General features: G+C 35.8%; 2 protein-coding genes across 3 annotated transcripts in view; both read right to left on the reverse strand.

The window, feature by feature from the left end:
* sprt (sprite) overlaps positions 1 to 1,711 on the reverse strand; it is a 63,371-nt gene extending 61,660 nt beyond the window's left edge. The window contains exon 1 of the mRNA XM_053769766.1: positions 1,485 to 1,711. The gene's annotated coding sequence lies outside the window, so the exon portion shown is untranslated. The remainder of the gene's footprint in view (positions 1 to 1,484) is intronic.
* Positions 1,712 to 4,893: 3,182 nt separating this feature from the next.
* On the reverse strand, positions 4,894 to 12,939 carry LOC128683721 (U11/U12 small nuclear ribonucleoprotein 48 kDa protein-like). 2 transcript variants are annotated; one of them, XM_064437075.1, is made up of 6 exons: positions 12,886 to 12,939; positions 12,348 to 12,513; positions 12,082 to 12,144; positions 11,469 to 11,610; positions 11,202 to 11,355; positions 4,894 to 6,071 (listed from the first exon to the last, which is right to left on the reverse strand). In XM_064437075.1, exons 2-6 carry the CDS (start codon positions 12,469 to 12,471, stop codon positions 5,328 to 5,330), a joined length of 1,227 nt encoding a protein of 408 aa, XP_064293145.1. In that variant the 5' UTR covers positions 12,472 to 12,513; positions 12,886 to 12,939; the 3' UTR covers positions 4,894 to 5,327. The 2 variants fall into 2 exon arrangements, with proteins under 2 accessions (XP_064293145.1, XP_053625607.1); XM_053769632.2 differs by lacking the exon at positions 12,886 to 12,939 and adding an exon at positions 12,595 to 12,822.
* Positions 12,940 to 18,787: the final 5,848 nt, after the last annotated feature.

Here is an 18,787-nt window from a genome sequence, read left to right on the forward strand (position 1 = left end):
AAATTACAATGATACCTCGGGCGCCGTGCCGGCAAAAATCAAATCAATTTGAAAAGCAACTAATTTTCTTGCTTTCATTCTATGCAACCCTCTCATCCAGTCTCAACCCTGCAAAGTCTTAAAAAAAATGCAATTGCCTAACTAGGAATAATAACTATAATATGTAAAACAAACACAACATGTCGCTGCATGTACACATAGATGAATAAAACATAACATTCATCTCACTTAAGGTACATCTTAAATTATGTTAAATTTTTACACGCGTCAGTATCGATGTCTCAGCACAACTACATGTAATTACGTATAAATTATACGCGTAATACTTGAAATGATCTGTGCTGAGCTATTACTATTATGTGGAGATGAGCTTCGGTTGAAGGCATGCAAGCTAATGAGATGCAGTAAGCAGATCTGAGAGTTTATTTGCTGTTATGTGCATAAACCTAATAATGTTAGAGCTTTACGATTACGACTGACCACACGACCACTGTTGAACTATCTAAAAAACTCATTATTTTTACTCGCCAACGATTCTAATTAATTTGTAGCTCTTAATAATAAAATATTTGACATTTATTTGATTTCTTTTGTAGTAAAGAAATAAAAAATAAAAGTTAAATATTTTTACCATTCCCAGGAAATGTCGCGATGAAGAGCAATAATGGCATATTATGAAAATAACTGTTTTCTTTTCGAGTTCTTTCGTTCTCTGTCTTTATTACTTACTTAAATATCCAATCTGCAATATAGTTAGCAAACAAAATAAAATTGTGGTAAATAAACCAATAAAGTTCTAATTTAACTTAACCACAGCTTCCAAGACCACTCAATTCGTGCTGCCACATGCCTACTAAATCGATTAAATCTTATTACACCCATTGCGAATAAAATTTATTTCTATTTTCCATCGACCATTACAGAATAAAGCTGAGATTATATCTGTCTGTCCATCACTGGCTGGTTGGTAATTGGCTTCGTATCTGAATCTGAATTTCCCCCGTTGTCCGGCGGGCATTCAGTGCCAATAAGAATTTTCGCCGTGGGGAATCGAACCGGCTACAACCGAGCTATCGGCGATCTCGCTAAGTCACGGCGACCAAAACAACGAGCTGCTTTCCCACAAGGAGCGAGGCACGTCGTACGTTACTATGTGGTTACTATCGAACATGTTGGTTGAGAGAGCCATTTGGAACGATATTAATCAAGATAAATAAGGAAGGCCTTTTACAATTATCTTTAACACTCGTCAAATCTACGGTCAGCCTTTTGGTCAGAGCGGAATACGCGAGTACGCTGATTTTCATTTGAATCTTACAAATCTACCTCCACTTTTCATCACACATTAATTTTCCAAGCATAAGGTGATTTTGTTTGTTCACTCCGTTAAACATGAAGTTGCACCTAATATGTAGAATATTTTAAATAACTAAAATGGTGCAAAAATAGATTTACAAAAAAAAATTACAAAATGAAAAACTTACGTTAACCGAAAATTCAATCCAATTTTTCTCGTCTTCAATAAAAACATGAAACAAACACTCTTACTAAACACATGTTTTTTCACAATCACAACACAAATCAAGAATCCATAATCCAATAAAAGAAAAAAAAAAATCAAAAAAGGAATCCGCAAATTGTTTCGTTGGCGCGAACCGCGATTTAAAAAAGAAAAAGTTGCACAGGCTAGCGGCGCCCGTAGACTCCGCGAACGAACTACAAACAGAGACTTTGAGAAGAGCCCCGCGAGTCGGCAGCGGCGCCCCGCGAACGATATCTTTGTTGGGCCCTCCGCGTATAGGCCAAGAGACAGGGGACCGTGTAGAAAGTTTTGTCAATTATTTATTGCAAGTACTATATTACAGTTCACTCACATTACACCTCAACCACTAGGCCTTTATCTACAATCAATGAAATAAGTTCTTAAACCTGTTTTTAGTACAGGAGCATAAGTAGTCGGTTGTCTATAACATTTTCAAAATCAAATCTTTTCTTACAAAAAATCCCTTTAGAAGCAGAAAGTCGAATAGTCTATGGTAATGTGATTTCAGAAAATGTTGATATATTTACTTTCATAATAATTCCGCGCTGTGCCGCGCCTGTCCCCTGGACAACGAGCGTGACCCGTGACCGGAGCCGGTCTGCCTCTTTTTTTTTTTCAATCCAACCGCCTTCGGAGCTGGCGTATAGCGCCCTAAACTGTTACTTTTCACAGTTTGCACAGTTAAATGAAATATTTCTCTTTACAAGTTGATGATCTTTTTTCTCGGTTGTTAGTCTTTCTCTGTTTTATACAAATACCTAGGTACATCTTCATCCCTTACGGCAGAGATATTCTATGTATTAAACCTACCGATGAGACAAAGAAATGCTGGTCTAGTTTCTGAGTGTCCACCGTGACGCAGCAAAACACCAACACGAACTGCACACTATGAATCATTTGTACAGTAAATTGCCTGCCTATAGCTTATGTTGCAAAAAAAATATGGGAGCACAGGCCATGAAATTAGGAGTGACGAACCGCAGGCGGTGATTCACAATCACTGGTATTTTCATATACCAGTGATTGTGAATATCATTGTAAGTTAATTTCCATAAGGGTACCTAATAAATGTATGTACAAATATAGTATTATCATCTAAACCTAACTCACAATCTAATTTATTAGAGTACAGTTGGGTCATGTCTGCCTGTTTATCTGGACTGACTGTATCCGATTCCCGACTGTACCAAATGACAACTCATTGGGCACAGTCTGGAGCAATCATTATAGCACCCAAGAGAATGTACTAACTCTGGACATTCTGAAATCTATGATAACTCGAAAACGAAAATCAAGGTAGGTAACTCACAGTCGGACTTAACGCAAATAAAAAAGTAGGTACTTATGATTAATCTAACAAGATAATATTTTACATAGTTGAGGCAGAATCTATATCTAACAGTTCTAACTGCTTATAAATCAACACAGAATAAAATACTGAAATATTTCTACTCCACAAAAACGAAACGTACATTTAGCTGACCTCCTCCGTGCCAACTAGAGCCCAAACAGTTTTCGTGCGAGTATCCCCTGTATCCATGCCATCACATAATTACGACTAATTGCTACCGTTTATAATGAGCAAATCTCCATCATTAAGGAGAAACTAGCACGAACCGAGCCATGCGCTGCTACGCACCATAGAGGTGGATTACAGAGGAAAAGCTATTAATAATAAATTATTGCACAAGGTTCTGTAAATAATTACTAAACTATTGCACATTAGATTCTGTAATCATTATGGCCTTCACACTCGCCATATTGGCTAGTACCTACTTATGAGTTTGAATTTCACGCGCTGGCGACGCAAACCAGAAAATAATAATAAATAATGGGTTTTCATTGCAACATTATTTTTCAGTTTTTCAGGAGGATATAAAAAGCTTCCTGTTTCTCCCGTACGCGTATAGAGAATATAATTTCTTTTCTTTCGACCCGAAAATGTCTAAATAATAACAAAAACCTTAGACTATGTAATATTCGTCTACTCTGTAAACAGCACCGTGCCGTGCGCAAGCGCAGACCGTCACACTCTCATTGCAAGGCGAGGCTGCCTAGATTTCTACGGCAGCATCATTTTAATTACATTATATTTGTCTACCTCGTGTTTGCTTCTCGTTTTTTTAATATAATTATACATTACATGCTATTTACTTTCTAACAAATTGAAAAGTAAAAGATATCGTTGGTAGAAATTTGGCACCGCTTATCATTTTTGCATATATAAGTATATATGTACTTAAACATACTACATAGCATGTTGACTGTACCTACATTTTTAAATACTTTCTCTTAGTATTCTAATGAGCCGAGAAGTTTTTATCAGCGCATCTGTGGACGGGCCACTTGCATGTTTACTCACTCGCCTTCGCCTATCGTGACGATAATATACTCTATAAAAATTCTTTAATCTGCGACACTATAAAACAAAACGGCAAGGAATAAATCTTTTTTTTTAAGCCCGTTCAAAATGAAGTAATGTTTTTTTTCTTATCATTATACAAGAGTCGCACCAATCATCGCATCATTTACTGCCTAAATATTTAAATGAAAATTAAAATTTGCACCTATTGTTTCATGAACAGATATTCGAGAACATTAAGTACATACCTACATTTCTTTCTGTTGTTGATGTATGATTGAAAAATAAATACTTGAAACAGCAGAATGGTAATTGAAACATACTTTTCCGATACGAAGTTATCAATGTTAACTACAAAAATAGAGTTTTACTGCTAATTTGCATACGTACAAAGGTACATTATAAGGCTGGTTATAGTGATAAGCACAATTTGTGGGTATTATAATTGGAACGAATGGGACAGAGTTCGACAACCCCATGTAACGCTAATTCGAGTGGAGCCACATGCGATTTTTTCCTCCCTCGAGGGCAGACTATGAATGCCAAAAACTCTACGCTACGATCTTTCTTACAAATGGAAGCATACTTTTAGCTAATGTATGTTTTGTCACTAGCGCACATTATACTATTTGAAATGTACAGAAAGAGATAAATTATACTTTATCTTAAACTTTTTGTGTTAAAAAGTTTAACTACGAGTGTACGCACTGATTTTCAATCAACATCACTGAGCCCCAAAGACCACAAGCACGTAACGTGGTCGACATAATGTGTTGGATCTTCATGGTGCGCGCGCACCGTCGCGGCTTATGACTTTATAACGTTCAATTTGGTTGCCCGAGCATCATCTATACAAGATTATAATATTCTTTATGTACATACAGAAAAGTATATTTGAATTTTGATCTGATTATTACTTATTTACAGTTATGCTTACCGTTAGAAACTAGTTTGTTAGGTGACTTAGAAAAAAAACTAGATTAGACGTATCAACATTTTATTCATTTGGTATATTAAGTTATAGCACTCATTATGTCTTGAGTTTTTAACAACAGAATTTGAAAACATATAATTTTGGTATCTTCATAGTCGTATACCTCATGGCTGAAGGTCGTGGTCATTACGTGGAATGAAACACACACAACAACTTTCTTGGTATTATTAATGGAGTGGTTTGCCATCGCCTTCTCCATTTCACACACAAGTTAATAATAATCAACCAGTATGCAGGTTTTCTTACGATGTTTTCCTTCGTCAGAAGCAAGTGGTGGTCGATGTCTATACACAACTCAGATTGGTATGCAAACTCATGTGGCACGAGTAGGATTCGAACCTGGGACCTTACGATCCACAGGCGTAGTCTTAACCATTACACCAACACCACTTCCTGTTTAAATCTCGGTATTTTTGGTATACCGAGATTTAAATAGGTTCCTTTTTAATTTCATAATATCGTTTATATGGTGTATCATCTTTATGCCCATGTCGTCTGTGACAATCATCACGCTTTCTCTTTCGACTGCCGTATCTCTCTCTGGAACTCCTCTCGCGTTCTCTTCTATGAGAATCATTACATCTTGCTGTTCCATGGTCATCCGGCTCAAGTTTAATCTTTTCTATATCAAATTTATCTTCCTTATAAATATAAGGTTTTAATTTACTTTTACTATTTTTTTCAATGGATTCTTCATAACCACGAGTCTTTCTTCTATCTTTTACTTTATCACTAGAATACCTTAAGCCATTATTCTCTTCGACACTCCTAGTTCTATCGCTAAGTCTGTCATGGTGTCTTCTGTAACTGCTATGACCTTCATGTCTATCTGAATGTCCTCTTCCACTTTTAGATTCTTTGGTAGTCTTACCATCGTCTTTATAGCTCTCTTGTCTATGGCTTTCGTATCTCTTTCTGTCTGATCTACCACGATCTTCAAATCTTCTACTAGATACTCTTCCGATCTCTTCTCTGTATCTTCTTTCACCATATTGTCTCTTTTCATCGGGCCTTTCGTCGCTTCGATCTCTAGATTTGGCATCATTCATAGATTTGTTATTTTCAGAATTACTTCTGGATTTATTATTGTCATAATCTGAATTGTGACCTTGATTGCATTTTGTGTTTTCTTCAACTTTGGTTGAAGTTACTGCTTCAGTATATGTCTCCATCTGAAATTTTAAAAAAGGAATACATATTTTTAATAGTATCCTAAAAATTTATAAAATGAAAGAGGTGAAAAATGTCTGCCCATTTTATCCAACTCGTCCTCAGTGTAACTCTGTGGCCCACCAATATAAAGAAGCTAGCAATTTACGTAAAAGTATATGTTATAGCTCACCGAAACAATATACAACAAATAAAGTCCTGGTAACGAAAAGTCTCATACGAGAGATACGGCGCAATAGTCCCATATCATAACAGTGAGGCTGATGAGTTATTGATGGTTCGACATAAATTCTCGCGTTACTATTTTCGTGGCGCGGTTTGTTTTTTGCCAACATTTGTTTGCCCACTATTATGAGTCATATTAATTAAAGGTCAAGATGTGTGTAGCTTTCATTGATTTTGATCACTCACAGTATTTCAAACGAGTGTAGAGAACATTTACATAATATTGAAGTTACAGTATCATGTCACTAGCTTTTGCCCGCGGCTTCGCCCGCATGAATTTACCTGCGTAAGTGGAATAGACATGATTTTCATACAAACTTAGTCATTAGGGGGGTTGATTGAAAAAAAGTAGCCTATGTTTGACAGACAGATAGACTGTTATAAAACTTTTTAGTGTTGTATAGCTTTTGAATAATGAAAAAGAATACTAAGACACTTCAAAAATAAACTCTGTCATACAAACATTTTTAATTTCTTTTAATATCTTAATATTCGTTATCAGCACGAAGAGCTCTAGAATTTAAAGGAATTTAAGCAGATATATTTTTGTTGTCACTATCGCTGTGTATTTTGTAAAGATTTTGTGGTTTTCTTTCGAATAAACTCGGAGTTCGAGACTAAACAAAAAGGACTCGAAGATGTCATCTGGAGATCAGTCAAATGGATCAAGTCTACGTTCTCTCGCGGGGATCACTCCACTAAAAGGGCGAGATGGATATGCGATTTGGAAATTCCGAATGAGCATGTATTTAAAACATGAAAATCTGTGGAATTGTATAAGGGGTTATCCAGAAGGTGACAGTACTCCAATAAATGTGAAAGAAAGAGATGATGAGATCACTTTGGCCAAGATATGCTTGACTTTGGATGGCCCAGCCATCACAAACGTCAGAAAATGTAAGAGTGCTCAAGAAGCATGGAGTGCTTTAGCAGCGGCTTACGAGGATAAATCCTTGGGACGTAGGTTAGCATTGGAGCGGAAGTTGTACAGGTACAATTTAAGTGATTTTGATTGTATGGAAATGTACATAAATGCCGTGATGTCTACTTGTCAGGATTTAGCAGATATAGGCAAAGAGATTGAGGATACATCTTTAGCAGCGATACTACTAGGAGGTTTGACAGCCAGATATGACCCTCTAGTAATGGCACTCGAGAATACTACGATTCAGATTACGAGCGAATATGTCAGAGGGAAATTGTTAACAGAATTTTCAAGGACATCTGTAACTGAAATGATAGAACCTGATACTGCTATGAGTGTTCAATGTAAGAAGCGCAATAAGAAAAAGGAGATAATTTGCTTTAACTGCAAGAAGCCAGGTCATAAGAAACCAGACTGTCCAATTTTGAAAAAGAAACGGGAAGGAGAAGAAAAAGGCAGATCTTCGAATTTACTTTGTGCTTTGAATGGACATACAGTAGGGAAAATCAACAAAGATAAATGGTATGTAGATTCTGGAGCGAGTGCGCATATGTCCGGTCGGTCAGATTGGATGGAAAATATGAGAGATTTTCCAATAACTGAAATAACCATTGCAAATGGAGAGACTTTATTGAGTGCCGGAGTAGGTAATGTTCCTATTACCACTAATTCTAACTCAAGACGTGGTATTAAAGAAGTAAAGAACATTTCTAATGTAGTATTAGTTCCTAACTTAGCTACTAATTTAATTTCCGTTAAGAAAGCAGTCGAAAACGGATTTACTGTTCTTTTTAATCAAAAAGGTTGTACATTTTTTGATGCTCTTACTTTTTCTTACACAGGTGATGCTATGTTGCATGGGTCCTGTAATGGTGGATTGTACTCCTTAGATTGTACTGTAAGTCTTCCCAAACAGTTATCAGCGTTCGAAGTACAGTGTGATGTATCAAATTTTCGTTTATGGCACAAACGACTTGGTCACTTATGCCGAATAGGATTACATACATTAAAAGGTAGTAATGTTGGCGTAGAGTATAAAAACGTTGATAAAGAGCCCTGCATAGCGTGTATACAAGGTAAACAGGCTAGGAAACCTTTTAAACCCATAAAATACCGCAAAGCAACATCTAAGTTAGAATTAATTTTTTCCGACCTCATGGGACCTTTCCAGGTAGAGTCATTTCAGGGTAATAAATATACTCTAACTTTTATTGACGATTTTACACGTATGGTTTTTATTTATTTTATTTCTTCGAAAAGTGAGGTGAAAAATAAATTTTGCGCTTTTAAGGCCATGATAGAACGTGAGACAGGGATGAAAGTCAAAACTTTACGGACTGATAACGGTACTGAGTATGTTAATAAAGAGTTATCAGACTATTTAGAAAAGGAGGGAATTAGACACCAAACTACGGTTGTATTCAGCCCACAACAAAACGGTGTTTCTGAAAGAACAAATAGAAGTATAGTAGAAAAGGCACGTTGTATGCTTTCAGATAGTTCTTTGCCTAAAAGTTATTGGCAAGATGCTGTACAGGCTGCGGTTTATTTGAAAAATCGTTGTCCGCATGCAAAGCTGGACGGCAAAACGCCTTTTGAGGCTTGGTATGGTAATAGTCCTAATTTATCTCATTTGAAGATATTCGGTTGCCGAGCAATGGTGAAGGTTCCAGATTTTCATAGAAAGAAATTGGATCCTAAGGCGCAGGAATGCATTTTTGTTGGATATTCAGAAGATCCACGAAGTTATTATTTTCGGAAACCAAGTTGTCCTAGAAAGTTAATAAAAGCTAGAGACATCGTTTTCTTTGAAAATGTGTTCTCAGACTTGGAAGTTCAAGAGACAGAATCCCATCCTTCAACATCAGTTGATGTATTTTTTTTAGATACGCCGAGTAGTCACACAAGAAGTCGAATTTCATCAGAAGAAAATTCTGTGGGTGTTATACCTTCGCGACAGGAGCCTGAAGTGGATCTTCATCAAGTAAATGATCCAAATACTTCAGAATTTTTTACTGCTGATGATATTTCTGATGAAGATGATTCAGGAAATCAGACAGTAATTTCTCCTGAAGAACGATATCCACTCAGAAATCGTTTGGCTAGACGTGATGATGCTCATATTGTCAGCCATACAGGTGACATTGATGAACCCCAGAGTTTCAAGGAGGCTATAGAGTCTGGAGATAATTTTCAGTGGCGATCAGCAATGGAGACTGAGTACAACTCACTGATTAAAAACAAAACCTGGACATTAGTAGAAAGACCAAATAAAAGGGTTGTGCCTTGCAAGTGGGTGTTCAAGATCAAAAGAGATTCGGATGGAGCAATTGTCAAATATAAAGCAAGACTAGTTGCAAAAGGTTTCAGTCAAGTTTTTGGTATTGACTACAATGAAACTTTTTCGCCAGTAGTACGCAATTCATCTCTCCGTACGCTGATAGCATTGGCGGCAGAAATGGATTTGAAGATGCATCATTTAGATGTAGATACTGCATTTCTAAATGGTGATTTGGAAGAAGAAGTATACATGCAGCAGCCTGAGGGATTTTCTGAACAAGGGGCAGAAGGGAAAGTATGTCTGCTCAGAAAATCGATTTACGGATTGAAGCAGGCGGCTCGTGCTTGGAACATAAAATTGCATCAAACTTTATCTTCTGTAGGTTTTACACAAACTTCTTCGGAACCTTGTATTTATTTGAAAAAGGTTGGTAATGAAACCATAATTATTGCGGTCTACGTTGATGACATTATTATTTTTTATAAAGAAAATATATCATTAGACAAAGTCAAAAGTGACTTAATGAAGTATTTTTCATTGAAAGACTTAGGCCCTTTATCTTATTGTTTAGGTTTAAATATAAATAAATCCATTCAAGGGGAAATATATTTAAATCAGAAAACGTATATTGAAAATGTGTTGAGTCGATTTAACATGACGCAATGCAAAGCAGTTTCAACACCTTTGAATAACAACAAATTAGAGAAGAGTAAAGGTAATAGCGATTCTTCTTATCCTTACCAAAACTTAATTGGTTGTTTAATGTACCTCGCGGTTAATACTAGACCTGATATTGCGTATGCAATTAGTTATCTTAGCCAGTTCAACAACTGTTTTGATAAATCGCACTGGTTGGCAGCTAAAAGGGTTTTACAGTACTTGAGAGGTACATCGGATTTCTGTATTGTTTACAGAAAAACTGGCAAATATTTGGTAGGTTTAACGGATGCAGATTGGGCAAATTGCATAAGTGACCGGAAGTCATACACTGGATACTATTTTGTACTTGCAGGGGGTCCAATTAGTTGGGAATGCAAAAAACAACCAACGGTTGCTCTCTCTTCGACAGAGGCAGAGTACATGGCTTTATGTAGTGCTGCAAAGGAAGGCGTATTCTTACGCAGGTTAGTGTGTGACATAACTGGTAGGTTTGATACATTGACACTGTACAACGATAGTCAGAGCGCTCAAAAGATTGTGCACAATCCCGTCCATCATAGCAGGACAAAACATATCGATACAAAGTATCATTTTATCCGTGAAAAGATTTCTGAAGGAATAATAGATGTAAAATTTCTAGCTTCGGATAAAATGAGTGCCGACATTCTGACTAAGCCTTTGAGGCGAATAGCACATGTCAGGTGTATAAAGGATATGGGTTTGATAAATAGATTTTAATTTCTATTTATATTTCTTTATATTCTTTATATAGCTATATCGGTTATTTTGTATCATTTTTCAGATTTTTTCTGTACGTTTTGATTCTTTTTCATTAAAGGGGAAATATGTTATAAAACTTTTTAGTGTTGTATAGCTTTTGAATAATGAAAAAGAATACTAAGACACTTCAAAAATAAACTCTGTCATACAAACATTTTTAATTTCTTTTAATATCTTAATATAGACAGACTTCGCATTTATAATATTGGTATAGAAGTATGGATTAAACCTACAATTTACTAGATGTCAGCCCGCACTGACCTGAGTCTTGATGACATCACGCAGCACATCGGAGTAGTTCCTAGTCTTGGCCGCGACGCGATACTTGGCGCGCCGCCGCTTCATGTTCCGCAGCTCTGCCAGGATCTCCACGCGGGACTTCACTGTGCCACCTTTCTGCGCGTCAGCTGTTGAACTGTACATAAAACATAAACCATACTATATGCTAACATAGATACCAAATATATCTTTTAATATAACAAGTAAATAAGCAACTTTTCTGTTTGTAAATTTCTGAACATTAGATACCTTGCCAAAGCCAAGTCTCCAAGGTCATGGCATGAAGGCACCACAGCCACAACGGCATCATGCAGTGCTCGCCTCTCATCCGCCGTGTAGACCAATTGCAGCCGAGACAGTGACAGCGGCTGGTGGCTCACACTTCCTGCTCCTTTGGTTAAGGACATTTGAGATAACAATCAAGGTTAGTAAAAACCTCTTTTTGAAAAGATTGAAATGAAGTTTATTTACTTATACACACTGTTACACAGAGTAGTGGTGCTCTGTCACCCACTACTAAAACTTTAAAGTATACACGTAAGAGGATAATATCCCTTGCAAACTCCACACAGTGTGCTATAATATTATCTATCTACAGATATTACATGTTTGCAAATTGCTATTGCCTCCTATGCAGTTAAATTAAAATTGAGATTCAAAGTTTCCAAAATTAATATTGCATTATAAAGGATACACTCAGTCCAAGCCAATCATAAAGAATCGAGAACATTTCATTACTGCAAAACAAGAAAACAAATTAAATTTTATTACAAAATACAGAACATCTTTCACTGCTATAGAACCTTTGAGCCAGGAGATAATAAAATTAAATATACTGGGAGCTGATAATATACAAATATACCTTTTTTAAATAGAGGGTCCACTCTGGATGCATTATTTATTATTTGCTCTATTTCCACATTACCTAAAACAAATCAAAAACTATAAAGATTCTCTTAACAACAGAAATCTTAAGTGTAGTGTATGTATGCCACTAGATAGCAGTTTGCATTAAGTCTCACCAGATTCCTTCAAGGGACTTATAAAATCAGATGCCAGTGTTTAGTAATTACATACTACTGAATAAAAATAAGTGTACATTATTTGAGGCATGGCCTAGCGTCTTACCGAGTTTTACAAGAGTGTGAGCTTCATCATCTGGTGGGTCCGGGAGTAATTCCTCATTGTCTACATAGCCCAAACTTCGCAGAATACAGGAACTTTCATGTACTCTTAAATTATCTTCTGGCATTCTGTGATTGGCATCATATTGACATATTGCTGCTGACGATCCCTGAAATTCATGAATTTTTTGCATAACAGCCGTACTTTTGTAGAAGGTTAATTTGAATTTGTAGCGAAGTAGATAGGTAACCTCCAAAATTCGTTTTCGGTCCCATTGCAGGCTTTGGAGCAACATCGTTACTTCCGTCTCAATATTTTGTGTAAAAGCTCTTAAATTCACCAAGTCTTTTTTTCTCAAATCCATTACTATCTAACTATCGAAAATAAAAATAAATTCGAAATTTTTCTTCGAGATTGAACTTTATTTTCTTATCTGACAGTTTTATTTTTCACAAAAAAAAAATATAGGTGTGGACCTGTGGCTACATTATACAAATCTATCGATATAGAGTAGGGCCAACTAGTCCGGTTCTTGACGTACCTACCAAATCAACCAGCTATATATTTTACATGATTTGTAAAATATATAGCTGGTTGATTAAAATATATAGTCGTAGTACAAATTAGATTTAATTATTTTCCTATTATGTATGTACAGGTAAACCAGATTTAAACCAGATAACTTTTATTGTCTCTTGGAGCGTGGAGCGTGTAAACCATTCTACTAGACTGGACCATAAATAGAAAGTACTCTGTGACTGGACCGGACCGGACTAGTGTGAATAACCATGTGTCAATAAAATATTTATTCTAGCAACATTTGACATTGATAACTTTGACAAGTATTTTTTTGATTGGCGGGAAAACAGGGCGGATTTAAATTTTGATATCCTTTTCAAAAATTCATATCTCTATATTTCTGTGTAGATATTATAAATAATATATTGTAGTATAGTGTATATATCATTGCCGATAATTTGTAAGTAAGTTTTAAGCCTTTTTTATTACTTATGGATTTGGAGCCGGACCCGGATCCTCCGGATCCGAAAGATGATTCAGGAGATTTTGCTGATACTACCAATAGCATCTTCAGCAAACCTATGTTTTTTGTTGATGAATATGATCATTCAAATATTGCAGAGTTTGTTAACATCAAAAACAAAAAGAAAGAAAAGAAAAATAAATTATCTAATTCTTTCAAAACCAAACATACAGATAAGCAATTGTCAATGCGGCCACTGCAGCAGGCTCTGGTGTCAGAAAATTTGATTTTAAATAAGAAAACGCCAAATATCGCGGGTCCCCCCTTGCAGGTCGAATCTTCTCTCGAGCCTGCTTCAGTGACTCAAAGGGCACCTAAAGTAGCTGAATCTCCATATAGAACATTTTATATGCAAACTGACCCTGGTCCATATATGGTACAAGCAACTCTGATATCAGAACCCATGTCAGGTACCACACTGCATCCCCTGAAGTTTGGCAGCTTTTTGATGAAGAACGGATTAGGAAATATACTTCAGGACGGTATTAAACGAATAGGGAGGAACCGCATTTCAATTACTTTTAAAACATGTAGTGATGCCAACAATTTCTTAAATGTAATGTCCAAAAATTTAGATTATAAGGTTGCGATCCCAACATTCAATATTTGTAAGATGGGCTTGGTTAAGGGAATCCCAGTAGAATGGACCCATGAGGATATTAAAATGAATTTACAAATACCGGACGGGTATGGACCAATAGTTAAGTCCCGCAGATTGAGTAGGAGGACTGTAAACTCAGACTCAGTTTCATGGACTCCTACTCAGTCAGTGGTCCTAACCTTTGATGGACAGGCCTTGCCCTCCAGAGTTTATTCCTTCTTTTCGAGCATCCCCGTGGAACAATATATTTTTCCAACTATTCAGTGCTTCAATTGCTGCCGTTTTGGTCACACTAGAAATAACTGTAGGAGTAAACCGAGATGCAGCAAATGTAGTGGGGAACACAGTGGGCTCTCATGCCTGGTGACTGAATATGTCTGTGTCAATTGTTCTGAACCTCACATGGCAACAAATAAGCTGTGCCCTGAGTTCAATAGGCAAACAAATATCAAAAAACATATGTCTGAAAACTCAACTTCTTATCAGGAAGCAGCAAAGCTATTTCCCTTTAAGAATACCTATTCTCATGTAGCGACTTCCTTGCAATCCTCACATCCTCCCTCTTCAAATTCTGTTCTTGACAATAACAATATCCATTCTTATAAGAAAACTATTGTTAAGAAACCTAAACAAGCACCAAGTCATTCTCCAGGTTATGATAAGCAGGAACATAATTCCTTGATACGCTCCATCTCCTTTGAAGAAACTAGAACTACAGGTACAGCTCTCCCAGCAAATAAAGCACCTTTACCCTCATCAGAGGAACTTAATAAGTTGTTATCTACACTTGTTAACATTATTGCTAATTCTAACCTTCCAGAATCCGTTGCTGTTACAATAATAAACAATATTTCAATATCAATTTTTAATATATTTAAACATGGATCAAGTCCTCCAGTGGAACTGTAAAAGCATTACACCTAAAAAACATGATATAATCAATTTGATTAACTCATATAATTTATTTCTTTTAGCTATTTCTGAGACTTGGTTAAAACCCAAGTCCAATTTTCATATCCAAGGATTTAATATTCTTCGACATGATAGAACTGATGGATATGGTGGCACAGCTCTTTTAATTCGCAATAATCATACTTTCTTTTCACTGTCCATTCCTTCTTTTAATTCTAAAACTCTTCAAGCAGTTGCTGCTCGAGTGGGTGAAGTAACTTATCTTTCCATATATATTTCTGAAAAGGATTTATCTGCTCTTCCTATATTAGATAAAATCATTGATTCTCTGCCTAAGCCAATAGTAGTTTTAGGAGATTTTAATGCTCATCACTCCTTATGGGGTGCTCCTAATGATGATAACATGGGAAATGGCTTGATGGAAATTATACATGACAACAATTTATGTGTGTTAAATGATGGTTCTCCAACTCGTCGTCCAGTACTAGGACAAGCACCAAGCCATGTTGATATAACCCTTAGCTCTCCCGAGTTGTCCTCTTTACTAAGCTGGGAATGTTTATCACTTTCCGGTAGCAGTGATCACTACCCAATACTTATTTCTCTTCCTTCTGGTAAAACAGGTTCCTTTTCTCCATTACCTTCTCTTTTTAAGTATAGATTAAATAATTGTGATTGGGAGTCATTTAGCCGTACAGTAGACGATTATATCGAGCCACTTCCCGCATTATGTGCTACAAATTTGGAAAACATAAATAAAGCATATGATAACCTTATCACAGCATACTTGACAGCTGCAGACAAACACATCCCAAAAAAGAAAGTTGCCAGTAATAAAATACCCTCTCCCCCGTGGTGGGATAAAGAATGTACAGAGGCTATTAATAAAAGAAATGAAACAGAACAGTCAATTAAAAATAATTTAAACTTGAATAGCTATCTGTTATTTAAAAATACTGAAGCAGCCACCAAAAGACTTCTGCGTAAAAAGAAAAGAGATGGATGGAAACGCTTTTGTTTAAATCTTTCTCCCGATGTACCGTCGTCTGTAATTTGGAAGAAAATAAGAATGTTTAGAGCATCTACAGTAGCTCAGGCTAAGAATTCAAATTCTGTAGATTGGGTTGAACCGTTTTTAAATAATCTTGCTCCCAGCACTGTTCCAAATTTTAATCAATTACCCTATATGTACTGTTTATCTGAAAATGTTAGTAATATTTTATCTTCTCCCTTTTCTTTAGTTGAGTTTCAGTTGGTTTTAAACAGACTATCAGATTCAACTCCAGGTTGTGACGGCATTCCTTACTCTTTTGTAATTCATTCCAGACCTCTTACTCTTACATATTTACTAAACTTAATCAATGCGTTTGTAGACTCAGGCTCGATCCCTCCTTCGTGGAAACATCAAATTATTATACCTATATTAAAACCCCACAAAGATTCTAACGATCCTACATCGTTTAGGCCTGTTGCTCTTTCATCCGTCTTGGCGAAATTGGCAGAATATTTAATTAAACAGAGATTAGAATGGTACATAGAACATAATAATCTATTTCCCCCTTCACAGTTTGGGTTTAGAAAAGGTAAAAGTGTTGCTGATAGTCATGCTTTATTTACCACAGATATACTAACGTCCTTTACAAAATCAGAATCAGTTGTTGCTGCATTTTTAGATATTCATGCTGCGTATGATAATGTTGACTTAATTAAATTAAGCGAGAAGATGCAAAAGTTGGGAGTGCCATTGAAGTATGTCAATTTTATCTTTAATTTATATTCAGAAAGAACTATATCGGTGTACGTTCCTGGATTTGAAAATGAAAAACGAACTATTTGGAAAGGCGTTCCACAGGGGTCTGTACTTAGTCCCCTGTTATATAATATTTATACTTATGACTTACATTCGAATATAGATCTGGCATCATGTTGTGTGTTACAGTATGCAGACGATGTTTTAATTTATTCATCTCACTCTGATATTCAAAAGGCAGCAGGAAACCTAAGTAGTACATTACATAAATTGTCAATATGGCTCTCGGAGCATAATCTTTCGTTATCCAAATCCAAAAGCACAGTAGTTGTATTTACTCGTAAAAGAAAAATTCCATTGATAAATGTTTCAGTTGATAATGAAATGATTCCGGTGTCTGATAAAGCTAAATTTCTTGGACGCTTATTTGACACTGCTATGAACGGTAACGCTCATATTAACAATGTGATCACAAAATGTGAAAAGAATATAAATATAATTAGAGCTGTTAGTGGAGTTTGGTGGGGATCACATCCTAGTATACTTAAATTAATGTATAATGCTTTAATAAGAAGCCTATTAGATTTTGGCTCTATAACATTTTGTCTTGAAAATAAAACTGCAGTTCATAAATTAGATTTATTACAATATAAATGTCTTAGGATAATAACTGGTGCAATGAAGAGTACACCAACAAATGCACTACAAGTCGAATGTTCCGAGCCTCCCTTGGCGTTACGTAGACAATATCTTTCCGATAGGTTTATTTTTAAAAATCAACAATATACCAATCATCCGTTAAATTCAAAATTACGTACTCTCAGTGACACCATTAATGATCGGAATGTATTTTGGCGTAAAAATAGCATACCACATTTGATATCTAGCTACAGGAGATTTGAAGGCCTTCAGTGCTCAACTCACAAATACTATTGTCATCCTGTGTTTTCATACGATTACGATACTTTAATTTTTGAACCAAAAGTAAATTTGTCCCTAGGCATTGTTAAAGGAACAAGATTAGCAAACTCTAAATTTATCTCGTATCTTAAAGATTTGGATTCTAAACCTGAAGTATTCTATACAGATGCTTCTAAATGCTTAGACCCTAGTAATAATAGTGTAGGAGCTGCCTTTTTAAGACATTCATCAGGCTATTTTCAACTTTTTAAATATCCAAATTTATTCTCTAACTTCATAGGAGAAGGCATGGCTATTCTTGAGTGTATTAGATATATTATTTTGAACAAAATTAAAAACTCTTATGTTTGTTCAGACTCGCTTAGTTTTCTTCAAGCAATTTTATCAAATCCCTTCAAAAAACAATCTTCTTGTCCTCTAGCCCTTGAGGTCAAATGCCATTTAAAACATTGTCATAATTTAAATTTACATGTCACTCTAGCTTGGATACCTGGTCATTCGGGTATTCAAGGTAATGAATTAGTCGATGGCCTGGCAACCTTAGCAGCATCACAGGGAAATGCTGAAAATGACTTTGTCTACTGTCAAGACCTCCTGGCAGTTCCACGAGAGTATCTTTTGAAAGAATGGAACTCTACATGGGAGAGGTCTAGTCAGTCAAAGGGAGGACATTATCGACGCCTTAATGCAGAAATTTGTCTAAAACCTTGGTTTTCAAAACTGATTTTTGATAGAAGAGTTTCTTCTACCATATGTAGACTTAGATTTGGTCATTGTTGTATTGCTACTCATTTACAAAGAATCGGTGTTCTTAGTGAAGATATATGTGACTGCGCTTTAGTTGAAGAAGGTGATATTGATCATCTTCTGTTCAGATGTTCAAAATATGACTCAAAGCCTCTTTACCAGTTCCTTATAGAACTCCGTGCTCCTCTTCCTTGTGATTCCTTTACTATCCTTTCCTTTACAGATTTTAAATATATTAAAGCTCTTGCTTCTTTCCTTTCTTACCATAATATTTATGTTTAAAACTATTTATTTACCCTTACATTACATATGATAATATATGTATTTATTGCCCTCATTCTTCAACACCGCCTAAGTCCTATCCTATCGTCCAATAACAATGTAACTCGACATTGGCAAAAATAAGCTCTATTGAAGAAGTTTGATTGCCACAAAGAAGAAAAAAAAAAAAAAAAAAAAAAAAAAAGTAT

This window comes from Plodia interpunctella, chromosome 3 (genome assembly GCF_027563975.2).
Source record: "Plodia interpunctella isolate USDA-ARS_2022_Savannah chromosome 3, ilPloInte3.2, whole genome shotgun sequence".
NCBI classification, from domain to species: domain Eukaryota; kingdom Metazoa; phylum Arthropoda; class Insecta; order Lepidoptera; family Pyralidae; genus Plodia; species Plodia interpunctella.

Bases quoted from the DNA above. Each gene is read 5' to 3' on its own strand.
- LOC128683721 (XM_053769632.2), bottom strand. From the start codon at position 12,708: ATGGATTTGAGAAAAAAAGACTTGGTGAATTTAAGAGCTTTTACACAA. The intron at 11,356-11,468 runs GTATCTAATGTT...TTTTATGTACAG, and splicing joins GGAGACTTGGCTTTGGCAAG to TTCAACAGCTGACGCGCAGA. The intron at 6,072-11,201 runs GTCAGTGCGGGC...TTAAAATTTCAG, and splicing joins GTGATGTCATCAAGACTCAG to ATGGAGACATATACTGAAGC.